The sequence below is a fragment of the Oncorhynchus tshawytscha genome, linkage group LG25 (assembly GCF_018296145.1).
Source record: "Oncorhynchus tshawytscha isolate Ot180627B linkage group LG25, Otsh_v2.0, whole genome shotgun sequence".
Taxonomy (NCBI): domain Eukaryota; kingdom Metazoa; phylum Chordata; class Actinopteri; order Salmoniformes; family Salmonidae; genus Oncorhynchus; species Oncorhynchus tshawytscha.
In genome coordinates, this window is record NC_056453.1 from 6,804,239 (window position 1) to 6,831,746 (window position 27,508).

General features: G+C 42.8%; 2 protein-coding genes and 1 pseudogene across 6 annotated transcripts in view; 1 reads left to right on the forward strand and 2 right to left on the reverse strand.

The window, feature by feature from the left end:
• Window positions 1-619: 619 nt before the first annotated feature.
• LOC112224120 (GATOR complex protein WDR24) lies at window positions 620-8,077 on the reverse strand. 5 transcript variants are annotated; one of them, XM_024387439.2, is made up of 12 exons: window positions 7,945-8,077; window positions 7,107-7,229; window positions 6,527-6,602; window positions 5,715-6,198; window positions 5,297-5,474; window positions 4,443-5,115; window positions 3,789-3,898; window positions 3,562-3,683; window positions 2,789-2,893; window positions 2,266-2,606; window positions 1,799-1,983; window positions 620-1,645 (listed from the first exon to the last, which is right to left on the reverse strand). In XM_024387439.2, the coding sequence occupies exons 4-12, from the start codon at window positions 6,193-6,195 to the stop codon at window positions 1,477-1,479; spliced, it is 2,364 nt and encodes a 787-aa protein (XP_024243207.1). In that variant the 5' UTR covers window positions 6,196-6,198; window positions 6,527-6,602; window positions 7,107-7,229; window positions 7,945-8,077; the 3' UTR covers window positions 620-1,476. The 5 variants fall into 5 exon arrangements, with proteins under 5 accessions (XP_024243207.1, XP_024236620.1, XP_024236621.1 ...); XM_024380852.2 differs by having other exon boundaries at window positions 2,789-2,911; XM_024380853.2 differs by having other exon boundaries at window positions 2,789-2,911; window positions 7,063-7,229.
• Window positions 8,078-8,102: 25 nt separating this feature from the next.
• On the forward strand, window positions 8,103-13,602 carry LOC112219743 (annotated as a pseudogene).
• Window positions 13,603-17,696: 4,094 nt separating this feature from the next.
• Window positions 17,697-27,508, reverse strand: part of LOC112219530 (rhomboid-related protein 1-like) — a 63,631-nt gene continuing 53,819 nt past the window's right edge. The window contains exons 7-8 of the mRNA XM_024380851.2: window positions 20,887-20,947; window positions 17,697-19,848 (exon numbers count right to left, since the gene is read on the reverse strand). Coding sequence (XP_024236619.1) covers window positions 19,577-19,848; window positions 20,887-20,947 — 333 coding nt within the window. The 3' untranslated portion in view covers window positions 17,697-19,576. The remainder of the gene's footprint in view (window positions 19,849-20,886; window positions 20,948-27,508) is intronic.

A 27,508-nucleotide genomic window follows, 5' to 3' on the forward strand; every position in this document is an offset into this window, starting at 1 on the left:
TTCCAAATCATCTCCAAACAATTGAATTGACTCCAGTCAAGTTCTAGAATCATCTCAAAGATGATGAATGGAAACAGGATACACCGGAGCTCAATTTTGAGTCTCATAGCAAAGGATCTGAATACTTATTTATATAAAAAGCTTTTTTTTTGTAATACATTTTCAAAAATTTCTAAAAACCTGTTTTCGCTTTGTCATTATGGGGTATTGCGTGTAGATTGAGGGAGGAAAAAAATGTTTGATCAATTTTAGACTTAAGCTGTAACGTAACAAAATGTGGAAAAGGGCAAGGGGTCTGTCTGAATACACATGCTGTGATCAGTGACACAGCCAAACAAATTAAAGATCACTTATGTTTCTAACAAATCTGATCTTTGACAGGAAGAGGAATGTAAATTCATTTTTGAAAATGTGTTGGATATCCCCTAAAATTAGTTGTGGTTTTTAAATTCATTAAGATATCTTAAATTGTATTCTGTTTCATGTTAGGAAGTGTAATCCTTCTGAATGTAATGTCTGGAACAGAAAATCCCTATAGACGAAAACAATGTCCGTAACCTCCAGTGTTAATCTTTCACTATGCCCATGTTACTCGTCTCTTCTGTAATATTTCTCCCTGAACCACACAAACTTCCCATTTTATTGTGATTGATGTTTACATCTTTCTTTAAGCATGACCACAGTGAATAAATACATGTTTTGCATCGTGTCAGTGAACCTATTCAATGATCAAATCTAATGCACATTTTAACTTTCCAGGCTCTTTTTCATCCCTAAACAAAGTAATTTCTCAACATTTTAGTTTGAAAGTTACACAAGTCGGATTATTAATGACCAATTTTATATTGTAATGAATAAGATGAACACAAGTTAACCTGTCTAATATCGTGTAACTTATTCCTTAAAATATTAGTTCCATAATAATTGTTATGGCAATGTGTCCCATTCAAAAGGTCACTGACAGCGGTAATATGAGTTCACATGGTTTATGGTTTAGAGACAGCTGAGCTTCTGTCTAAATGTTTTATTGCCATAGAAAACACTGTGCTGAACATAGGTCTGCCCAACTGTGTGTGAGAGACAAGGCCACCTGAGCAAGCCATAGAAGAAATTAAAAATAAAGGCTATCTCAGCATATATATATATATATTCACAAATGATTGTTTTCACTTAACTTCAAGTTTCGGTCATTGCCAAGGTGAGCACCGAGTAGGGCAGGGGCCCATCAAACTTTTAACAGTGCTCCATACAGTACATACATGTCCTCCTCTCAGACTGGTTCTGTGGATTGGTCTCCAGTCTTACCCACCTGTCTTCCAATAGTAGCCATCTTGCTACCATGGCCAGACCCTTGTGGACCCCAGTCTCAGGAGACGCCAGCCTGGAGTGTGAGACCCAGGCCATGGTGAGCCAGGCACTGAGGTGTGGTGCTCCCCCTCACACAGAGAGCAAGCTGGGCAGGGGTGGAGCGGAGGGTCAGGTGTACTCACACAGGTGACCGCAGCCAGCCGGGCAGTGGGAACTGCTCTTTAGCCAGTTCTTCACGTGCTCCAAGTGCCCGCCGTGACTGCAGCCCTGGCACCACACGAACAGCCCCTTCACCACGTGGTGGCACACGGCACAAACGCTGGCACACTGGTGGCATCTGGGGAATGGGCAAAGAGGTCGATTGGTAAGACATATTGGTCTAACTTTCAAATGTTCTCTTGACTTTGAGCTATATATTGTTTCTTATGGGTTATTAACCCTTCCCTGTGTCAGGTGGGCCAAAGTTATACGTTATGGTTTTAAGTTATACCTGTCACAGATCCAGCCCCTGTTGCTCATGGGCCGTTTGCAGTTGCTGCAGTTGACATGCAGAGTGGTGGATGTCTGGTTCAGACAGGTGATGGCGCTGCAAGTGCTCAGCTTGATGACCTCGTTGGACACGTTCCACAGCTCGAAACGCTGCAGCAAGTCAATGTAGGACATGTACCAGTGCTCCTGAAATAGGGTCACCGCTATTATTAGAACATGCCGAAATGAACAACATATTTGCCAGCTTGGAGAATAATCAGATTACCAAGACTCTAATCTCCATCATAACTTTTTCTGTCAAGCAATCAGCCATGTTAAATCATTTAAATAGAATTCTCAAGAGCATCCCAATAAATTTTATGCAACACAATCATATAATGGATTCTACTTCAGGAACCGACCATAGATTTTAACATTATTATAGTGTTATAGAACACTATGACAACTGTTTACATCCCTAGCTCTGACCTGAGTGAGGTCGTCGATCTCCTTGCGGATGCGGTCTCCCAGGACGATGAGCACCGAGACTGCCATCTGCACATCGCCCTGCTCGGCATAATGGCTCAGCATCTCCCTGACCACAGGGCAGAAGAAGGGGGCAGGAAGATGGGGGCTGAACAGTGGCTGGGAGATTGAGATCAGGGAGAAGGACTCGATGGGCGTCAAGCACATGACCTCTGCCTCGTTGCCGCTGGCTTGCGGCGAGTCGGCCTTGTCCTGCTGCAGGTGCTCCGGCGCCAATGGGTTGTCCATGATCTCGTGGCGCAGTGGGAAGGCCTCCTGGGGGAGCGTGTACTCCTGCTCCTCCGCTGAAAACACCAGAGAGAAGAACATGCTAAGAAAGTACTTGGGGTAGATCATAGATCAGCCCTCAATCATGGCTTTAACTTAAATGTTTATGGCAATAGACATGTAAGGTTAGTGGTGGCTAGTGGTTACATCCAAGTTGTCAGTGTTGAATGTATACGACCTATAAGGGTCAGAGACTCACCGGCCTGGTTGTCGTGCTCCATTGAGTAGAGGTCATCGTCGTCCAGCTCAGCATCACCAAACATGTACTCCGCCTGGCCCTCACTTCCCTCGGTCTCTTCATTCTCTGCAGTGGGACAAATATCTATATTTTTTACTCATCTAGCATAGTAAGTCACATACTACTAAATGTAGTTCACAAGAACCACCTACACTGAGTGTACAAAACATTAGGTACACCTGCTCTTTCCATGATAGACTGACCAGGTGAATCGAGGTGAACGCTATTGACGTCACTTGTTAAATCCACTTCAAATCAGTGTCGATGAAGGCTAGGAGACAGGTTTTTTTATGCCTTGAGACACGGATTGTGTATGTGTGCCATTCAGAGGGTGAATGGGCAAGACAACATATTTAAGTGCCTTTGAACGGGGTATGGTAGGAGGTGCCAGGTGCACCGGTTTGTGTGTGTCAAGAACTGCAACACTGCTGGGTTTCACACTCAGTTTCCTGTGTGAAAAAAAAAGAAGAAATGGTCCACCACCCAAAGGACATCCAGCCCACTTGACAACTGTGAGAAGCATTGGAGTCAACATGGGCCAGCATTCTTGTGGAACACTTTCAACACCTTGAAGAGTCCATGCCCTGACAAATAGAGGCTGTTCTGAGGGCAAAAAGGGGGTGCAACTCAATATTAGGCAAGTGTTCCTAATGTTTTGTACACTCAGCGTTTATGTTTCTTAATTTCTTCAGTGAAGTGGGAGCAGCTTGAGTGTTTTTAGAGTCCACTCTCACCGTCATTGTTGCTGTTGATTAGCGAGTTCCCAAGCTCTAGGTGAATATTGTCCTGTCTGCTCTCTCCTTTACTGCGGTCCAGCCTGCTCTCCGTCCCCATGCCCATCTCCTTCATACTGAAACTAGGGCAGACAAAATAAAGGATTAAAGATTTTACTTTTAAAAGTCTTTAGTTTGTCCACAAAATTTTACAGCCTATGCGTTTATGTGAAGCATGTGGGAAGTACCTGTTCATTAAAGGAAGGGTGCCCAATTTGCCAATGTGATTTGGACCCGGCGTTGAGAGGTTCGCTGGGTCTGAGAACATGATCCGAAGCATTGTCCATGTAGTGGAAACCTTCAAGTGGGGGAAATATGAAAGAGGTTTGCTTTTGAGCATCAAAACTCAACTTAGTTCCTTCAAAATGTTGAATTAGATATACACTACCGTTCAAAAGTTTGGGGTCACTTAGAAATCTCCTTGTTTTTGAAAGATAAGCACATTTTTTGTCCTTTAAAATAACATCAAATTGATCAAACACAATGTAGACATTGTTAATGTTGTAAATAAATATTGTAGCATGTTGTGTTAGCCTTTTAAAATGATAAACTTGGATTAGCTAACAACATGCCATTGGAACAACAGGAGTGATGGTTGCTCATAATGGGCCTCTGTACGTCTACGTAGATATTCCATTAAAAATCTGCCGTTTCCAGCTACAATAGTCATTTACAACATTAACAATGTTTACACTGTATTTCTGATAAATTTGATGTTATTTTAATGGACAATTTTTTAGCTTTTCTTTCAAAAACAAGGACATTTCTAAGTGACCCAAAACATTTGAATGGTAGTGTATGTAAATGACTGCAGCTCATCTCTTAAGGGCAGACTGACTGACCTGAGGTCTGTTGAGCTCCTTGGCCACCTTGGCATTGTGGTCACACAGCTCGGCAAAGGGTTTGCCGCTGAGGAGGTAGAGGCGTGCCGTCTTGACAAACCAGTCCATGCGCTTGCTCTCCAAAGACGACTCAAACACGCTGAGGGCACTGGACACGTGGGCAAACTGCTCCGTCAGGTCGGGCTTTTTGAAGAAGAAGATGGGGTAGCGGCGGTCACCACCCGGGTATGGCTTCCTGTTGGCGTCGCCACTGATGAGGCTCTCCTTGGCAGCGAAGGCAAGGTCGCCAAACAGGCCGAAGCACAGTCCCTCAGGGTTGGCCCGGTCCACGGGCCGGCTGGCATCCTTGAACATGTGCTGGTAGAGCGTGCTGTCCTTGGAACCTGACAATAGGAAGTAGGGGTCGTGCTGGTGGCGCCACACAATACCTGTGGTCACGTCCTTGTGCTCCTCGAAGGTGGCAAAGGGGATGAAGGGCCTCCGGATGTCCCACACATAGATGTTGTGGTCCACCATCATGGAGCAGGTGGCCAGGTGCCACTTCCTCTCAGGACGCCACTTGACCCGGGCCACCGAGGCAATAGTCTGGACGCAATAGATCTCCTTGGCCCGGTTGGTGGTCATGTCCCACACCTTCACCATCTTGTCCCGGCCACCAGTGGCCAGCCAGCCCCTGCAAACAGAGACCAATACATTAGCAATGCACAATAATTTAAGTGAAATAACAGCAAGAATGATTACTGTATCTAAAGCAAGTTCACTTTAGATTAATGGTCAACCAATGCAAACATCAATGTTTTTTCAACATGTATCGACATGTCTTTCACTAAAGTTTCTCTAAAGCGTCTCCCTACCTGTCATCGGGGTGCCAGTCACAGCAAAACACAGGTCCGGTGTGGGCTGTGAACATCCTCTCATACCGGTCTGGCCTCCGTATGTCCCACAGCTGGACATTACCATTCTCAAAGGAAGCAGCGAAAGTAAAGTAATCCTTCATGCTGAACTGAACATCTCTTACACTCTCTGACTGACCTGAGAGAAATAAAATAGAAAAAAATTATGTCCTCAGGCCAGGTTCATTCCCATGTCATATGTCAAAAAGTGCGGTTTAAGATATGGTCTGAAAAATGTCATTTAAGACAGTGGTAACAAATAAGATGCTGTTTGTTTTGTAGCCCAGAGGCATTCCTGGACATAAGCAGGTAGGTATTTTGAAGGTGTTACTCCTGTGTTCAACCTCAAAGAGTGCAAAGAGTCCCCACACACACATACCTGAGAAGGTGCTGACAGACTCTTTCTTGCGCAGGTCGAAGCACTTCATGTAGCCGTCCTGGGAGCCACTAAGCAGCATGTAGACTTCGGTGGGGTGGAAGCACACCTTATTGACTGTGCGCTTGTGTTCGGTGAACAGCTGGTCCTGCTTGTTGCGCGACGGTTTGCCCAGGTTCCAGGTGACTACTGCCCCGTTGGTGGCAGCCGTGGCCAGCAGGTTCTCCTCCATCTGGTGCCACATGACGTCGGCGCAGCTGAAGTTGAGCGAGGGCTTGCGGCCCACGCGCAGGTTGAGCTTCTCCACAAACTGCTCCTCCTCCAGGCCGTAGATCTTGAAGATATTGCGGCCGGCCACCACCACCTGCGTGGCGTCGCGGCACACACTGATGGCATTGGCGGGCGCGTCCAGGTGGCAGAACATGGTGCGCCCGCTGATGGTGCTGCTGCCTAGGGCCGTAGTGACCCGAGACATCTTCTCCATGGCCTGGTTGGGGACATAGAAGGGTGGTTTGGTTCAGGGAAGGTGCGAGATTCAAAGCAGCAGAGGTACACAATTGATTTTGCACATTGCAAATAACTGTTTTTCATTGGCACAGTCAGAACAGCATTCAACAACCACCACATTTCTAATACATGGACAAAGCCATTCTAGCTTATTGGGAAATGCTAAAAGAATGCCCCTAGTTCCACCAGAGGATGGCACTACACATTGAGGTGAGGTCAGTTTGGTACTTGAGCTGTGCTGCTGGCAGTGGTCTGTCACATATTTATATGACCCTCTAATCTCTCACAAATAAATCCTATGGACTTACTTCAAATAGCAGCAGTGGTCTTCTCTGCTTCTAAAGAAACACGGAGGCCTCCTCATACAGTCCTGTCAGAGGTTACCTGAGAAAAGGCACATTATCATCACTTTGTATTGGTCACATACACATTTAGCAGATGTTATTGCGGGTGTAGCGAAATGCTTGTGTTCCTAGCTCCAACAGTGTAGTAATATCTAACAATATACACAAATGTAAAAAGTACAAAAATGTAATTAATAAATCACACTTATGTTCATGTTGGAGAGCTGAGAAAGGTAACCCACTTAATAGTGTCTGTAGGTTTTTGCTCCAAACAGCCAGGCCCGACCTGATAGAACCAAGGCCTAAACAATCTCTACTAAGACAATGTTCCTTCCTGTTCAGGGGGCGATGTCTAAGCTGGAGGAAAAAGCCTGACTGTCATAGCAACTCTTCAAGATCAAAGTTCTCTCAAGAATAGCTACACGGACACGTCACTGGTGCGGAGACAAATATTGCAACCAGATTTAACATTCACATTAAGTTATACCAAAACAGCTTACCTACAACCCAAGTCTTCTATAACATGGCTTAAGAGAATATTCACCTCCATTTTCCAGAGGTGCATGGCAGACTGCTTAATGCTCCCAGCTCTCCAGAGGCCTGTGTGATTATAACAGAGGGGCCCTGGTTGAGGTTGGACCACAGCAAAGAATGACACACTAAGGTGCTGAAAGAGAAAGGAGAGCCTTATGGTTTACGCAGCTTTACTCCATACTAAAGCGAATTATGCTGCAGTCTGTGGAAACACACACTATACTTTGTCATTTGGGTCCCTAAGCCTAGAGTAATTGTTGATGATGACATTAGCATGACCACAGTCCACGAACTATGGTCAGGTCTGGTATAGGGGTGAGCATGAGTTTAACAACATAAACAAACATAAATATGGCCTGTTAACCTTGTGATAATTCCAGTTCTACCTAAATCAAGATGCATAAATCTGAGATCTACATAAACAGCTTAAAACAATGTAGCCACTAAACTATGCAATGTTTAGGGACGTTGGTTGTCATTTGAAGTATTAACATAAATAGAGCTAAGCTAGCTAGCATCTGGCTAGGGTGGCTGTCATGCACATTTTGATGTTTATGTTCTCAGAATTACCTTACACCAAACACAACATGACTGAGACACACAGCCAATGAGTGCACATCAATATCGAACATTTCTAATTTGGAGGTAGAAATCACCTGGGAGCCAGATACAAAGCTAGGTAGCTGGCTTGTTAAAGTAGCTAGTTGCAACGTCACAGTCAGATGACCAATGTTGCTAAATCTTTCACTAACAGGTTCAGAACATTAGCGTGACGAGATATTTACTATTATTTCTCTACATAAATGTTTTCAGTACACAATAATTGGCCCTAATTTTGTAGGACTTACCTTGCTTCTAAACAACAACAAATAATTTACGGCACTGGAGAACCGGAAGTTGTAAGTGTCATTCACATGAATTTAACAAAAACAAGCATTACAAAACGGAAGTACATGCTCTAAAAGGAATTCACTCATCACGTTTTCATTTATTCTTCTTCGATATCATGGCGGTCCGCAAACAATCGTTTAAAGTGCATGCCGCCACGTACTGTGCTGGAATGTAAGATCAATCAATAAATTAGCCATAGCTCTGTGAGTGAGCAAGATTGAGCTAGCATAGTGGTGAACACTTGAACCGGATTTTAACTTCGCTATCAAACATATTTACATTTTTTCAATTTATTATGTTTTTCTCTATAATTTAGAATAGCAGGGTGGGAATGTATGAGTGGGACATACAGACAAACAACATTAAACATGAAAAATAGATACAACTGAGTGTTTATATTTATTTAGCTTCGCACCATTGTTTTCCCACCAAAGAAATGATGACACTTCCTGAGTATGGTATCATTGTTGGAAGTGGTTGTTTTCTTCAATGGAGAATTACAACAAAACTAACAGGGTGGAAAGTGGTATCAGGGACAAACAGAAAATCTTAAATAAAATAAACACAATAATCATGAAAAAAATGTTATTGATGAAAGAACATCTTGGCCATGTTCTGTTATAATCTCCACCCGGCACAGCCAGAAGAGGACTGGCCACCCCACATAGCCTGGTTCCTCTCTAGGTTTCTTCCTAGGTTTTGGCCTTTCTAGGGAGTTTTTCCTAGCCACCGTGCTTCTACACCTGCATTGCTTGCTGTTTGGGGGTTTAGGCTGGGTTTCTAACTAGCACTATAAAATAATGAAGAAACATTTGAAACATTTTATTATTTTAAGGCTTATACCGAAGTCTACATGCTGCTCCCTAATCTTACTACATTTGCACACACTGTATATAGACTTTTCTATTGTGTTATTGACTGTACGTTTGTTTATCCCATGTGTAACTCTGTGTTGTTTGTGTCGCACTGCTTTGCTCTATCTTGGTCAGGTCGCAGTTGTAAATGAGAACTTGTTCTCAACTGGCCTACCTGGTTAAATAAAGGTGAAATTAAAATAAAATAAATAAATAACACCTGGGGACATGGCAAAAACATCTACATCCACTGAAAAAGTGTTTAAATGCATAAAATTCCCTTTCAGGATCCATATTTGGTGTTTTTCAACACCTGACATTATATTTAAAGACTTTTGGAATCCACATTTTACACTAAACAAGAGCTGATATTTCCTGGGGACAGAAAAGGCACCGCTTACTAGGAATGACCCAGCACCGACATTAGGTCCACTTAGTACAGGAGTAGCCGTGGAAGCTCCATCATTCCACACTGTAGTTCCACCAATCTGTCTTACAGGCTCTACACATGATACAGCATGGCTAATTATATATCTCTGAGCCTCTCTCTGCACCTTGCATCCACCAAATGATGCATAATGTTCCCCCACACAATTACAACACTTAACCTTCACTTTGCTTCCACATTCACCGTAATCATGTTCCCCTCCACACGCGGCACATCTTTTCTTTCCTTTACATTGAGCAGCTACATGTCCCATTCTTTGGCATTTAAAACACCGCACTACAGATGGGACAAATTATCTGACATTGAAACTAAGGAATCCTCTCTGTACGTTTCCAGGTATAACCTTCTCAAACCTCAGCAGCACTGATAGGCTTTCACTTCTTTGACCTTCTTTCCTACTGATCAACCTTTAATTTCTTCCCATTAAGCTTTTCCATTTTCAGAATCTTCTCTTGCTGAGCCTTGCTACCACAACTTATTAACAATTTACGATTTCCAATTAACCAAACTAATTTGACTTCACCTACCTCTTTCTCTATGGCAATAGTTAGTCAGATAGGGTGTAAATGAGGCCCTGTGGTCTCATCAAACACTATCACCACTTTCCACCCTAACACATCATTACTCTTGCTTCCTACCTTGGCCGTCTTTGTGCTTTCCTTACTAGATGCTCCACTGCTTACTGTATCACGATCTCGCTTCTTCCTATGTCTTTCCACTACTGACCATTACGGTCCTTGACCCTCATCCTCCCACTCCATACTATGCGAACTGACACCAATATTGGTCGCATTCCAGCACAGCTGTTGCTTCACCAACTTTTTCTCAATTTCCTCCAATTCGCCAGCACTACTCGCCACGATTTCCAAATCTCTCCTCCATACATAAGACAGATGGTTACTTAAAGAAAGTAGGGTGGGTGGGCGAATTATGTTAATTGCAACATATCATACTAAACGGAGTGTCTCGGATTTACATACAGAATAATACGAAATGCTCTGAGACCAGGTTGCAGCCACACATGGTAAGTGTTTGTTTAACGTTTACTATTCCGGCATCATGACTGTCTTTGAAGTTGCAGCTGAATACATTTTTCGTGTTCTTCAATACAGTTTCAGTTCATTGGCATCCATTGAATATGCTATTTTTGGCCAAAATGAATATCAATACAGAGAGTACTGAACTGAGAATGAGGCTTGTCAACTATGGTTTCTGTTCTCCAGTGCATGAAGGTTTAGATAGCGGCAGTCCTCGCAGTGTGTGTCAGGGGAAAAAGCACCCCCTCAGGAGTTTTGGGTAATAACAACATTCCCTTGTGTGTGCTGTCTCCTCAGGTCTGAGGTAGTTTCAGCCCACCATTAACCCTGTATAGGAATGAATGGAGCAATATTTTCCATGCTTTTTGATTGATGTAAGTTAACATGGGATATTGAGTCTGAGACTCCAGCCAAGTATCAAGAGGAGCTGCATGCAGCCATCGCTGTGTGTCCTTACAAATATCACCCAACTAAAGCTGGTGAAACTGATGGAGTGGATTCTCACTGAAGTGCAGACAGATGCAGAGCCTTATTGACTCAATAGTAAGTGGTGCATGCCATTTTTTGGATGTTTCTGAAATTCAAGGTAATAATGTGAAATGAAAACATCTCCTACTAAGATAAATAAAGCTGTGCTTTATTTACTTTCCATGAGCAGAGGAATCTCTTTAAACTCCCTGCTCCCTGACTGGTTGTGAAATGTCTTGGCACTTTATCCCCTGCAGAGGGGGAAGTTCCGCCCGTGGCTGCAGCAGCTGGTGGCCACTAACAGTGAGGAGATATGGAGAACTGCTACAGAAAGGCCTTCAGTTTCCTCCCTGACATACAGGCAGCTATCACAGAACTCGGCTCTCTCAAAGCCCTGGGCCCAGACACCGCCTCAGGTCAGCAGCAACTAGGGGCCAGGGCAGGGGTCTGGAGTGGAAAATGCTTCTTGAGGTACTATCTAATACCGACAAATAAGGCAGATCTTTTTTCGTCTTATCAAGAGCAGAAAAAAGTAACCTAGACAAAGTTGGTTCAGTGGCGCTCTCAATCAGATTACGCAAGCTGAACAGAGCTCACACTGCAGCCTTAATAGACAGAGTTCCCTACCCTGTAGTTAATAATCAGGAAATATCAGAAATCTGGCTAGGGTTCACATTAATTTGTCCTATCACTGACAGTCCGTTTTGTTCCAGCTGTTTTGGCACCAGGAGCTCCGGAGCAGGCAGCGTTCATGGCCAACAAAGCTGTTGAAAGTGTCCCTGGACTGAGGCCCTTCCAGTACACAGCCAGACACTATGCACTCTATCTGAACAAGATGGCTTCACACACACAAATCAATCAATCAATCAGATGTATTTATAAAGCCCTTTGTACATCAGCTGATATCTCAAAGTGCTGTACAGAAACCCAGCCTAAAACACCAAACCGCAAGCAATGCAGGTGTAGAAGCACGGTGGCTTGGAAAAACTCCCTAGAAAGGCCAGAACCTAGAAAGAAACCTAGCGAGGAACCAGGCTATGAGGGGTGGCCAATCCTCTTCTGGCTGTGCTGGGTGGAGATTATAACAGAACATGGCCAAGATGTTCAAATGTTCATAGATGACCAGCAGGGTAAAATAATAGTTATCACAGTGGTTGTCAAGGGTGCAACAGGTCAGCACCTCAGGAGTAAATGGCAGTTAGTTTTTCATAGACAATCATTCAGAGTATCTCTCTCTTTCCGTTCACCTTCACACTCCTGGGAAAGACTACACTCAATCATAGGACCTACTGAAGAGATGAGACTTCAATAAAGACCTAAAGGTTGAGACCGAGTCTGAGTCTCTCACATGGGTAGGCAGACCATTCCATAAAAATTGAGCTCTATAGGAGAAAGCCCTGCCTCCAGCTGTTTGCTTAGAATTTCTAGGGACAGTAAGGAGGCCCGCGTCTTGTGACTGTATGTAACGTTCGTCGTCTTCCTCTGATGAGGAGTAAGAGAAGTCGGACGAATTTTCAGCGTGGTAAGTGTCCAATTTAATAAGACAAACTGAACACTACAAAAATACAAAATAACAACGTGCCACAAACAAACCGGTCTCGTGTGGTAACTAACATGGAAAATAATCACCCACAACTCAAAAGTGAAACCAGGCTACCTAAATATGGTTCTCAATCAGGGACAACGATAAACAGCTGCCTCTGATTGAGAACCATACCAGGCCAAACACAGAAATCCCAAAACATAGAAAAAGAAACATAGACAACCCACCCAACTTACGCCCTGACCATACTAAAACAAAGACATAATAAAAGAACTAAGGTCAGAAAGTGACACCGTAGCGTACGTGTAGGTATGTACGGCAGAACCAAATCGGAAAGATAGGTAGGAGCAAGCCCATGTAATGCTTTGTAGGTTAGCAGTAAAACCTTGAAATCAGCCCCTTGCCTTAACAGGAAGCCAGTGTAGAGAGGCTAGCACTGGAGTAAGAGGATCACATTTTTTGGTTCTAGTCAGGATTCTATCAGCCGTGTTTAGCACTAACTGAAGTTTATTTAGTGCTTTATCCGTGTAGCCGGAAAGTAGAGCATTGCAGTAGTTTAACCTAGAAGTGACAAAAGGATGGATTAATTTTTCTGCATCATTTTTGGATAGAATGTTTCTGCTTTTTGCAATGTTACATAGATGGAAAAAAGCTGTCCTTGAAACAGTCTTGATATGTTAGTCAAAAGAGAGATCAGGGTCCAGAGTAACGCCGAGGTCCTTCACAGTTTTATTTGAGACGACTGTACGACCATCAATATTAATTGTCAGATTCAACAGAAGATCTCTTTGTTTCTTGGGACCTAGAACAAGCATCTCTGTTTTGTCCGAGTTTAAAAGTAAAACACTTAAGTTAAACACTTATCAAAGGTGGGATAGCAACTTGGTTAGAGTGTTAACCTGTGCTCTGGAATGCACTTTTTTGGAAAAATATTCAGTTGGTCAAAATATGATCTATCTGCAACATTGTAGTATTGCTCCATGTCCATTGCTCCTGGTTTGTTTGTGTGAGAGACAGGAGGGGGATGTGAAAAACCTGTGCTGTAGTCTATGCTGTTGTTTGTTGACCCGCCTCCTCCATCTCGCTCAGTGAACAGCGACCAGGAATGGATGCCCCATAGGGTGGAGCTGTGTTTGTGGGCATGGGCTGTAGCCAATCAGCTGCAGCTTCCACTGATGAAGGACGTCAATCTAGAGAGCAGCCTTAGCAATAAGACAGACCCAGAGACCAATGACAGGCCAGCTAAGAGACAGAGGACAAAGTAAACCCTGTTTAACTTCAACAAACAACCTTGTTAAGCCTTTAACTTTGGAGAATATGACTGATGAAAGAAGGCTACCTCAACATCATGACAATATAGTATTTTGTCTTTACGTCTACAGTAGATTTGTATAGTGTAACTTGCAAATACATTTTTGATATTAAACAGGATTGATTTTGCATCTGGCGCTGTGTATGGTTAACTCACCCCATGTACCCACAATGTGTAGTGCCCAGTGCCCACTTGATGATATGTACAAGGACAAGGAGCCTAGTAATATAGCAGTGGGAAGATGAGACATTTCCACAGTATTGTTCTTTATTCGTATTGTTCTGAAATTAAAGCAAGTACAATGAACAGTACAAAATAAAACATAAATATATACAATATAAAAGGGTTCAATTCAGAACATTTAAAAAGTACAATACATCATTAAATAATTAATGAGGAATTTAATATAAACTATCCATATTTACATACATTTTGTGACCCAGAGAAAAATAGCCTCTCTATTAATTTTTTATTCATTCTTTTGTAAACGCTGTTTTGGCACAACTTCTGGTCTGGATTTGGAGGCTTAACCTCCTAAGCTTGGCAACATTTTTATCAATGCAAGAGAACAGCCAGTGTAAACTACCACAGCAGCACACATATGACCATAAACCAAACTGCCTCAGTTATCCATAACTACTGTACCATATGCTGCATTCAAAACCTATATATACTGGTATTCTAATGGTCTAGAGATAGATGAAAACAACTTGGATAACTATTCAGCACTGGTGATTGTTGTATGTTGGTCAAACCATGTGTGGATTCCACTGCGCTCAAATGAATTCATATTAGAAGTTGATACTGAAAAAGTAATGCGCTGGTTTGCTTGCTTTGATTTTTATTTAAAATAACAGTTTATCTGTCGAATGAGCTACAGTAGCCTGCCTCATACAGTACAGCATTAAAGTACCCCATGTTCAAGTAGTACACCACTGACACGTACTGGGAGAAGGCAGCCTGCTTGTTCACAAGCATCAGCTTAGAGCAGGTATCGATATAATTAAGGTTGGTTGATCTACATATCCATACTATATAAAGATCAGGACAGTGACGCAGTGCAGTGACCCTCATAACCTGATGCCTTTAATCACACACAAACGCAATAGCCAAGCCCCCTCTCCCATTGCTAAGTTTAGGATGTAGACGCACTAGTTGTAACAAGGCATTATCCATAAGAGCACAAAAAATGGGGGTAAAGAGGTAATACCAATGAAAGCATAAAGAACAAAATGGCACTATAACATATTGGCACGAGGACATGTCAGTTTACCACATTACAACAAGTGCAAAAAAGCTCAATGATGTCAAAACACAAGAGTCTGGAGTATCTAATAACAGTATAAATCTCAAATATGCTTGCTACAAAAGTTATGTTGCATTTAGACATGAACACAGAAAGGATGAACAGGGAAAGGGGTTTGAGAACGGCCCCATAGAATGATGTCAACTATGGGGTTGATGCATCCAAGGAAAATGGAGGGCACATGGCAAGGTGGTATGTTGGTCCCACTTTTTGTTTTAACCAATCATTTATATATACACACTAGAGAAGATTTAGAATTCCATTAATTCTTATTGAGGAATGCTTTTCTGAGGAGTGCCAATATGGCCGACCAGTGGCTTCAAAGCCTGTCATTGGCCAATACATACATTAGCATCAGCAATCAAGGCTTTATATATATCATTGGTTTTAACAGTGACGTCCTTTAATGGTGATGTGGTTCAATACCGATCCTTCCTTCCTTCAAAATGTTAGGCTATTCATGGACACTGACAAATACACTACATAACCAAAAGTATGTGGACACCTGCTTGTTGAACATCTCATTCTAAATCATGGGCATTAATATGGAGTTGGTCTCCTCTTTGCTGCTATAACAGCCTCCACTCTTCTGGGAAGGCTTTCCACGAGATGTTGGAACATTGCTGCGAGGACTTGCTTCCATTCAGCCACAAGAGCATTAGTGAGGTCGGGCACTGATGTTGGGCGATTAGGCCTGGCTCTTAGTCAGTATTCCAATTCATCCCAAAGGTATTTGATGGGGTTGAGGTCAGGGCTCTGTGCAGGCCAGTCAAGTTCTTCCACACCGATCTACACCAACCATGTCTGTATGGAAGATTTCCCTTCACTGGAACTAAGGAGCCTAGCCCGAACCATAAATAACAGCCCCAGACCATTATTCCTTCTCTGCCAAGCTTTACAGTTGGCACTATGTATTGGCGCAGGAAGCTTTCTCCTGGCATCTGCCAAACAAAGATTAGTCCGTCAGACTGCCAGATGGTGAAGCCTGATTCATCACTCCAGAGAATGCGTTTCCACTGCTCCAGAGTCCAATTGCGGCGAGCTTTACACCACTCTAGTCGCCACTTTGCATTGCGCATGGTGATCTTAGGCTTGTGTACCGCTGCTCTGCCATAGAAAACCATTTCATGAAGCTCCCGACCAACAGTTATTGTGCTGATGTTGCTTCCAGAGGCAGTTTGGAACTCTGTAGTGAGTGTTGCAACCAAGGACAGGCGATTTTTAAGCACTACGCGCTTCAGCATTTGGCGGTCTCATTCTGTGAGCTTGTGTTGCCTACCACTTCACGGCTGAGCCGTTGTTTCTCCTAGATGTTTCCATTTCACAATAACAGCACTGACAGTTGACCAGGGCAGCTCAAGCAAGGCAGAAATTTGAGGAACTGACTTGTTGGAAAGGTGGCATCCCATGACGGTGCCACGTTGAAAGTCACTGAGCTCTTCAGTAAGGCCATTCTACTGACAATGTTTGTCTATGGAGATTGTATAGCTGCATGCTCAATTTTATGCACTTGTCATCAACGGATGTGGCTGAAATAGCTGAATCCACTAATTTGAAGGGGTGTCCGCATAGCTTTGTTTACATATTTGAATGTGAAGGGGGAGGGGACCAGTAGACAACTCACTAAAGAGGTGGTGGTGGTGGTGGGGTTCTAATCAATAGAGCATCATTTATATAATGGATCACATGGTATGGTTGGCTGGCCCCTATCCTACTCTTCACCAGATGAAAACAAATATGTCACATAAAAGACAGCAATTAAATCAGCATCATGCAGCCTTTCACATCTACTTAAAGAAAAATAGATCATGTTGACTGTGGTGGAGCCCCGGGTCCTGGTAGAACAGAGTCCCACGTAACAGCCATACATCATTTCCGACGCCCGAGGCATTGTGATGGGTAGAAGACAAGATATGAAGGCACACACAGTTGCTTTGACCCCAATGGTGTTTTATGAGTGGTGCCATCTCCAATCCTCCTCCTCTGTTCCCCCTCTCCCGCCATCGCTCATGGACACACATTGGCACCATCTAAAACGGTCACATATGTCAGCCTGTAGATTGACACTTGCTCCTTCGTCACAGCATTTATGCCTCTCCCTCCAGATCCTCGGATGTCTGGACAAAGCAGGGGCATCTCAGCCAAAAGGAGAGTGGGATTGGATGGGCTTTTGTAGAAGATGTGTTGTTAATACTGCTGTTTGGATGCAGCCCAAGCTGAAGTCATTTGGCTTGCAGACGGGTAATAAACTACTCCCGTCGACCTCTTCTCTGCCTGCTTAATTAAGATATACGCACTTCTTAATTCCTCCGACGGCTGTCTCATACGCCATGGTGAAAAGAGAGAAAAAATTAACATGTCTATGAATACAGAATTGGAGACTTATTTGAGACTGAACAACCGGTTGACAAATAACTTAACTGAGACCTGGGTGTCTTTTTAAGGGTGGGGAAATAGATGCTTGTACCTTGTACTTCAGCTTTTATCATCCCCTTTAGTTTTCATTTTTGGGAAGGTTCCTACTCCTATTAACATTTGTTTCTAGCCCTATGTAGGCCCCATTGCCTTTTCTGTGTTAATGTCCTATGGATTCTATGGTTTACGAGTATCATCTGTCAGTGACAATCATGTATGCTGAGGATTATGTCTGAGACCAACTGTCAACATTGGAAACTAAAACTTCTCTAAAGCAGTCAGAAGAAACCTTTCACATGAATTAGCTTACAAACTGAAAAAAAGAATACACATAAGTAAATTTAATTTCAAGTTTAGCAAATGCTTGGTTCAGACAATGAGCTAATTTGGGGCATGTTCCTCTATCCAAAATGTGTCATTAACCAAAAAAGACTAGTCAGGCATCACCACACTGGGGTGATTTGGAATCTGTCAATCATACAGTAATGCTGTGTCTGAATATTCTATCGGTCAACCAAGTTGTTAAGATGTGTTTAACAACAAATATTTAATGTTTAACAGTCCAGCATTTCTCAAGCATGTTCTTGCACAAAGAGTTTGGCTTTGTCATCCTGTCTTTCATTTACCACATAACATATGAAATATTTGATCAGCTTTGACCTTAATAATGACGACTACACGGCAGAAACATTCACCACAGCATATACCAGAAATCAGGCACGGACTGTTTTTACTCATCCTTTGTTTTCCATGTCTATGTTGAATTGGTTCTTCTATGGCTTATTCTTTAAAGCACTAAGATTTATAAAGACGAGTGTAACCTGCGTCATTGGTGTTCATTCGTCATAGTAAACAGGGATTTCTGCTCGCTGATTATTTTCAGAGGAACAAAGCTGTATTGTAAGAGTAATCATAAGAACAATCATAGCATTAAGTCTGCACCGTTTGAAACTTTTTCTTCTTTTGTTTTCCCAAACAAGGAAAAAATACAAGTAAATATACTCTTAATTATGAACATATAATATCCACATCCACTATCAAAGGAAAAACAGAAATAAATTATTAACACTTTTTTTACGCTTACATTCCTTTACAAAAGTGTACAGTCCCTAAGAATGAGACACTGAGGTATAGACTGGGCCTCGACAGACCGACCCCAATGCCCGCTGGGACACAGAGGTCAGAGGTCAGGCGATGATAACATGTCCGTTGCCCTCCCCAGTTCAGTGTGTTAGAGTGAGAATTGACAGTGTGTGCATCTCTCTCTTTGCGTTCCCACACCGACAGCATCAGGCAGTGGTTGTTCTTGGAGATGGCAACACAGAAGGGTGAAGGCTGGTGTGTCCAAGGTGCACAGAGCAAGCGTTTTAGTTACGACCTTATAGCATTAGCTAGATGAGATGCTGGTGCTTAGCAGGTTAGCATATGGTAGTGGTAGAGATTATGCTAACCTGCTGAAGCATTTAGGTTGGGTGGAAAAGGAGAGTGACAATGGCTACGGACATGAGCACCACGGTGGTGACGGTGAGGAGAAAGGATGTCACAGTTTCAGCATTTTTTTCCCCTCTCCCCTCTTGTCTTTTCCACCTCTATACTTCCTAGCTGCATGCCTTGTTACATGTAATACCTATTCCTGTGAATTCCTATCATTATTCCACAGTGTAGATATTCTGTTTAGGTGCATGTTGAGCAATAGAACACTGGTGCCCTGCTGCCTCATGGCTTTAAAAGGGGCAGTGAGGGATACTGACAGAACACACACCTGTCCAGTAAGAAGCACCTAGAGGGTCATGAACCCACTCTGAACACAGGAGAACTGAAGCTGCATGGGTATTAATCAAAATGGCTCGCTGACAGGTTCAACCTTGAGGTGGGTAAAGCTTCAACACAAAAGATAAAAGGGATGACCTTTTTACATAGCTGCTCCACAATGAGGATATGAACAGAGCTACACAGGTTTCACCTGCATATGTTGCTACCAAATTCCCTCCCACCACAAAACAGATATGATTTTTTGATGATATGGGTACATGGAAAGAATAATTCCTGCCCTGTACAGTTTCAAATGAAAAAACGTATGGTGTTTTGAATGGTGTTGTTGGGAGGTTGGCTGAGGGGACAGGAAAAGGATATGGTAAAGTGGACGGGTCTTGACATATGACAATGAGAGGGACAATGTAATGGAGTGGGAGGGAGCTTCTTGGTGTCAGGGAGCAGGCGGGAGCTGCACCCCTAGCAGCTCGTAGGCGAAGATGTTCCAGAAAATCGCAAAGAGAAGGAACGTGATGAAGGAGAAGACGATGACCCACCAGGAGCACTGCTTCTGCAGGCTCTCTTCATAGCTGCGCAGGATGAGCAGGCCCATGCTGATGCCCACCACCGCCCCCGACAGGTGGGCCATGAAGCTGGGCTGGGGCCCTGAGGAGGGCAAGGGCGGGGAGAAGCGCAGCCACACTGCACGGCCCACCTCCGAACTCACTGCAATGGAAAGGAGAGGATGTTTATCTCCTCCCCCATTAGGCTACTGAACAGTGGGACATAAGAGATTCAGATTCAGATTTGATATGTGAAAATGTACATTTGTGTACTAACGTTCCAGTTTTCCTTACTGCGTGTAATATATTGTATTGTGTTTGTGTATTTGTGTGCTGACATCACAAAATGAATTTCCATGTAAATGGACAATAAAGTATATTGTATCGTAAGTCATCAATATCAGTTGAAATGTGGGATTTGGCAGATAGATTTATGGTTTTGAGTACAGTTCAGTTGAAAGCAAAAGCCAGGGTGCAGATAACATAAGAATTACACTTCTGGCCAAGACTAGGGCTATGATAAGGCTAAGGCTATGTTAACGGATAGGGTTCTGGCTAAGGATAGGGCTATGATAAGGCTAAGGCTATGTTAACGGATAGGGTTCTGGCTAAGGATAGGGCTATGATAAGGCTAAGGCTATGTTAACGGATAGGGTTCTGGCTAAGGATAGGGCAATGATAAGGCTAAGGCTATGTTAACGGATAGGGTTCTGGCTAAGGATAGGGCTATGATAAGGCTAAGGCTCTGTTAACGGATAGCTAAGGATGGCTAAGGATAGGTTGAGGTTTAGAATCAGACGAGGGACAGATGGAGGGGACATATAGAACAGTAACGAAAGTCGTAGTGAATTGGCCCCCATGTGGGGAAAAGTCACTGCCATACAGCACGAGTAATATTATCTGAACAAAATGCAACATAACCAACATGTAACCCGAGGACCACTCATTCCTCCCAATTAACGACTGCACTAGAACAATATCTCCATTTCAGGAGGCCAATAAATCCCACTCAAGTTATAATTACCTCGCAATTAAATTATACTGTCAGCAGTTGTGTGGACATGAGGAAGGCTTAAAGTTAAGGGGTGTTATACGCACACCAATTATGTCTGGATGCAGCTATGACCATAACACCAATGGCTCTCGAGAATGAATATAGTGTGGCTATGGAATGGATATATGGATATAGTATGAAACTTACTGCACACCAGCGCCAGAATCATGCGGAGGAGCTTGTATGGACAACGCATGCCGGCCCAGTTCTGCAACACAGAGCGAAAGAGGCAAGTCAAACACAGTCAGTTCCAAAGACCTGCATATTTACAGCTTACACAGTATCTCCACCATCTCTGCATTCTGTAAGGAATGTGTGTAGACCACAGAGCGATCAGAAATCCATTTCAATACAGGCAGGATGAGAATAGGCCTACCAGACAGAGAAATAATTATCCACCTGGCTGGTCTCTATTTGGTGGTTTCACCTCGCTAACGATCTATTAATCAGGCTTATGATACCTTAACGGAGGATGAGAACGGCCTAATAAAAAGCACGTGTTCCTCCTGGGATAAAACAAAATCCTTTTGCCTCACAATAACGTATTTATTCCACAGGATGAAGAATTGCACCAATCACATCCCTCTTCACGTCCTCTGGGTCCTGGGAGAACCGGAGGGAACAGCAGTGTTTTTCTCCATGCAGAGGAAGCCAGGCAGGCAAGATTAAAGATACTAAAGAAAGTCAATAAAGTGGAGTCCTATAAACACGACTCCGCTCATATGATTGATATGCCTGTGGGACGGCAGGGCCTCATAAAAGTGCAATAATATCACAAATAAAGGATGAGTGTTTTCCTTACTGAAGTAGGATTTGTTTTACATGACTGTGCTCTCGGCGGAGAGAAGTGTGTCCTCCATTTTGACTGTCTCAACACCAAGCTTAGGGATTTGATTGAAGCTGTACCACCACAGAGACAAGAGGATAATAGGGTGCTTGTAGTACAATATTCTGAAAGCTGAATACTTTTCTTTGCTTTGCATTGTCTGTTTTTAGATGTCTTCATTCTTATGAGCAACGCTAATCTCGCTAATAATTTCATCCTATTATTGTCTTTAGCTTGTCGCTCAAGATTATTATTATTTTTTTACACTATAGGTAAAGACAGTTCGACATTATTTCTATACGCTCTCCTTGAAAGACTTGTATTCCACATTCATACACGAGCAAACTTCCATCACTAGCTTTTAGAGTCGGAGACATTTTGGGAATGCACAGTAACTGTACTTGTGTGAGCTCCGTCGTTCAGGGAGAGGAATCTGATGAGCACCACAAACATAAAAACATGAGCGACATATACACAAACGCAGAATGATTTAAGTTAGAGAATTGCACACAAACATAATTTAATGATAATGCACGCACACACCCCCACAACAAATACTACAGTTTACTGTATAATTCTATAGTACCTACTATAGAATTCTGTAGCAAACTGTAGAATCCTATACTCCACACTGTAGTATCCTTCGATCGTGTAGTGCGTGCTATAGATTTTTGTAGTACACTGGAAAAGAATATACTACACACTGTAGTATCCTTCGATCGTGTAGTGCGTGCTATAGATTTTTGTAGTACACTGGAAAAGAATATACTCCACACTGTAGTATCCTTCGATCGTGTAGTGCGTGCTATAGATTTTTGTAGTATACTGGAAAAGAATATACTCCACACTGTAGTATCCTTCGATCGTGTAGTGCGTGCTATAGATTTTTGTAGTACACTGGAAAAGAATATACTACACACTGTAGTATCCTTCGATCGTGTAGTGCGTGCTATAGATTTTTGTAGTACACTGGAAAAGAATATACTCCACACTGTAGTATCCTTCGATCGTGTAGTGCGTGCTATAGATTTTTGTAGTATACTGGAAAAGAATATACTACACACTGTAGTATCCCTCGATCGTGGGGATACGAGTGGAAGTAACAAATCTAAGAAGTCATTTTGGTGTACTCTTGTTAATCTGTGTTATCTGTCAAACAAGCAAACCTAATCCTCCAAGCTTTAATGAATTTAGCTGGTTCTTTATATCTGCCTCTGTACGGTTTCCCTTTAATGGGCCTGGAATCCGTGTCTAAAGTTTAGGTGTTACAATTGTAATGAACATGTTATACTTTTGATTAGGTGTTGTCTCGTCCGTTGCATTGCTAAGAACTGTTGACCCAACTCAATGGGTGGCCTGCTACGAACATGTGTGTCTTATGTTCCGGTCGAGGTGTTCCCCTAATTTAACAGAAACTAACGTCGTCTGGTAGCTGGGAAATTTTAGCTAACCCTAGTCAGCAGGTGTTTTTGATGTATTGTTTGATTTATTAGGATCCCCATTAGCCGACGCCAATGGCGACAGCTAGTCTTACTGGGTTCCGACACATAACGAAAAATACACCACCGTTCAAAAGTGTGGGGTCTCTTAGAAATGTCCTTGTTTTTGAAAGAAAAGCACATTTTTTTGTCCATTAAAATAACATCAAATTGATCAGAAATACAGTGTAGACATGGTTAATGTTGTAAATGACTATTGTAGCTGGAAACGGCAGATTTTTTATGGAATGGAGGATGGTTGCCACCGTTGATATAAAATATTGCGACATAAGAGTATTTGGTTTTCTTTGTAAAATTATTCCCTCATTCAATGAATCAGGGATCAAATGAATAAGGTTGGCTACTTCAAAGTGAGGTACACTACATTACTAAAAGTATGTGGACATCGTCTTGTCTAACATCTCACTACAAAATCATAGGCATTAATATGCAGTTGGTCCCCCCTTTGCTGCTATAACAGCCTCCACCCTTCTGGAAAGGCTTTCCAATAGATGTTGGAACATTGCATTTAGGCTCCCGAGTGGCGCAGCGGTCTAAAGCACTGCATTGCAGTGCAAGAGGTGTCACTACAGACCCTGGATCGATCCCGGGCTGTACCACAACCGGCCGTGGGGTCCCATAGGGCAGTGCACAGTTTGCCCAGCGTCGTCCTGGTTAGGGTTTGGCCAGTGTAGGCCGTCATTGTAAATAAGAATTTGTTCTTAACTGACTTGCCTAGTTCAATAAAGTTGAAATAAATAAATAAAATTAAAATTGCTGCGAGGACTTGCTTCCATTCAGCCACAAGAGCACTAGTGAGATCGGGCACTGATGTTGGGCGATTAGGCCTTCCAATTCATCCCAAAGGTGTTCGATGGGGTTGAGGTCAGGGCTCTGTGCAGTCCAGTCAAGTTCTACCACACTGATCTCGACAAACCATTTCTGTATGGACCTCTGTATGGACAACTGTTGCCACAAAGTTGGAAGCACAGAATCATCTAGAATGTCATTGTACGCTGTCACGTTAAGATTTCCCGTCACTGGAACTAACGGGCCTAGCTCAAACCAGGAAAAAGAGCCCCAGACCATTATTTCTCATCCACCAAACTTTACAGTTGGCACTATGCACTGGGGCAGGTAGCATTCTCCTGGCATCTGCCAAACCCAGATTCGACTGGCAGATAGTGAAGCGTGATTCATCACTCCAGAGAACCTGTTTCCACTTAGCCATTTAGTTAGTCTGTTGTCTGTCAGTATTTAAGACCTGCTGCTGAAATGTCACATTCTCTCTCCTCGGGCAATGGCACCCCGCACGCACACGCACGCGCGCACACACGCACACACACGCACACACACACACACACACACACACACACACACACACACACACACACACACACACACACACACACACACACACACACACACACACACACACACACACACACACACACACACAGGTCATTCTGATAATGGCTGATATGGTGATTTGTAAGTGATTGCTAATCTTTAAAAGTGTGCCTTCATGAATTACATTAACAAATATGATGAAGCTAATTTCCATGACCTTACAAACCCTAATTTCACAACTTGGAACAGCGCATTATGCACATTCATTTTGGTGCATTTTCAATCGAACAGCCTACTATCACGCAGATTCACAGACTAGCGGCAAAGCGGAATCAGAAAATGAATGCCCACTCTCCATTGCTAGTCAATGCAGATCCCGCCTTTGAGCAACCTTTTTTGCCTCCATGTGTGAATCTGGGCTGGTGATAGGGTACTTTATAGTGGAGCCGGTATGCCGGTAAGGCGCTCTGGAGAGTTCCGGCCCAAGTCAAGCACTGCCTGTCTGCAAAAACTCCACAGTGAATTCTATAGTATACTACAGTCATGTCCGCAAAAACACTACAGTAAACACTAGTATATAAATAAAGCAATGCTGCAGTATTTAGACCAGTTTACTATAGTATTTTTTTTCCATATGGGGGCACACACACCAACAATGGGGTGAATAAAATTGAACGTTTTTCTCACTTAACTTTGGATGAGTAGATGAAAAAAGTTTTCTATAAAATACAAGAGCAACATACATAAAAAGTCAATGCTGGGGAGGTGCAGATTTCTTGTTCAGTCTGAACTTTAATGAAGAGGCATTCAGACGATTTAACAGGAAATTACCTAGATAATTTTGATGGCCTTGACAGCAGTGAGTCAAAACCTCAGCTTAATCGTCTCATCCACATAACCAATGATACAAGCCTTCAGACAGATGAGGTCTACTGGGGTAAAAAGACCTGAGACAAACGAGTCAAAACTCATTTTCATTTTGAAAACATCAGAAAAAAGAAAAAAAAATCAAGAGTACAAGACGTTATAATGAGTCAACTATTGTGTGACCAGTGGGTTAGTTACCGGGAGCAGGGACCAACGTTTAAACTCTTTGCTCTGGGGCTGCTGATGCATTTTGAGTTAGACTTTTATTGGCGTGTCTTTTGCCCGTAGTAAAAGGCCTACTCTACTTAAGAGTGATTCATCAGCTCTTACACAGCCTTGAGTCCACTGACAGAATGTGATGAGACATCACACATCCAGACCCACTGATCCTGACGTTCACACACACACACACACACACACACACACACACACACACACACACACACACACACACACACACACACACACACACACACACACACACACACACACACACTGTGATCACACATTTGATGTTTTCTGTTGCAGGGACATTTGGCAGAGCAGTCATCCAGAGAGTAGTGAGGAACAGATTGACTTTAATATTCCCATATGCATCGGATTTGGCTCTAAATAGAGAGGAAATAAGAATACATTTCAAAGGAAAACAATGAATAACAGATTAAGGGTGGAATAAAAACATCCTTTGTTGGAAAAGGAGTGGAGAGTAGCTAAGGTGTATTCAAGTCAAGTCAAATCAAAATCAAATCAAATTTTATTTGTCACATACACATGGTTAGCAGATGTTAATGCGAGTGTAGCGAAATGCTTGTTGCATAGTCTATGTCTAAGTCAATAGTCTATGCACCCACTGCAGAGGGCCTTTCTGACAATTCTGGAATATTTAATGGCACTTATCCAAAAAAGCACTTCTTAGTCAGTTATAAAAAGTCCTTATCTCATCATATTGATAGGGACCACAGTATGGGGAGCACAGCGCATTATTATGGCTGAAACGGCGCAAACGGAATGGAAACCATGTGTTTTATACCATTCCACTCCAGCTACAGTGCCTTGCGAAAGTATTCGGCCCCCTTGAACTTTGCGACCTTTTGCCACATTTCAGGCTTCAAACATAAAGATATAAAACTGTATTTTTTTGTGAAGAATCAACAACAAGTGGGACAGAATCATGAAGTGGAACGACATTTATTGAATATTTCAAACTTTTTTAACAAATCAAAAACTGAAAAATTGGGCGTGCAAAATTATTCAGCCCCTTTACTTTCAGTGCAGCAAACTCTCTCCAGAAGTTCAGTGAGGATCTCTGAATGATCCAATGTTGACCTAAATGACTAATGATGATAAATACAATCCACCTGTGTGTAATCAAGTCTCCGTATAAATGCACCTGCACTGTGATAGTCTCAGAGGTCCGTTAAAATCGCAGAGAGCATCATGAAGAACAAGGAACACACCAGGCAGGTCCGAGATACTGTTGTGAAGAGGTTTAAAGCCGGATTTGGATACAAAAAGATTTCCCAAGCTTTAAACATCCCAAGGAGCACTGTGCAAGCGATAATATTGAAATGGAAGGAGTATCAGACCACTGCAAATCTACCAAGACCTGGCCGTCCCTCTAAACTTTCAGCTCATACAAGGAGAAGACTGATCAGAGATGCTGCCAAGAGGCCCATGATCACTCTGGATGAACTGCAGAGATCTACAGCTGAGGTGGGAGACTCTGTCCATAGGAAAACAATCAGTCGTATATTGCACAAATCTGGCCTTTATGGAAGAGTGGCAAGAAGAAAGCCATTTCTTAAAGATATCCATAAAAAGTGTTGTTTAAAGTTTGCCACAAGCCACCTGGGAGACACACCAAACATGTGGAAGAAGGTGCTCTGGTCAGATGAAACCAAAATTGAACTTTTTGGCAACAATGCAAAACGATATGTTTGGCGTGAAAGCAACACAGCTCATCACCCTGAACATACCATCCCCACTGTCAAACATGGTGGTGGCAGCATCATGGTTTGGGCCTGCTTTTCTTCAGCAGGGACAGGGAAGATGGTTCAAATTGATGGGAAGATGGATGGAGCCAAATACAGGACCATTCTGGAAGAAAACCTGATGGAGTCTGCAAAAGACCTGAGACTGGGACGGAGATTTGTCTTCCAACAAGACAATGATCCAAAACATAAAGCAAAATCTACAATGGAATGGTTCAAAAATAAACATATCCATGTGTTAGAATGGCCAAGTCAAT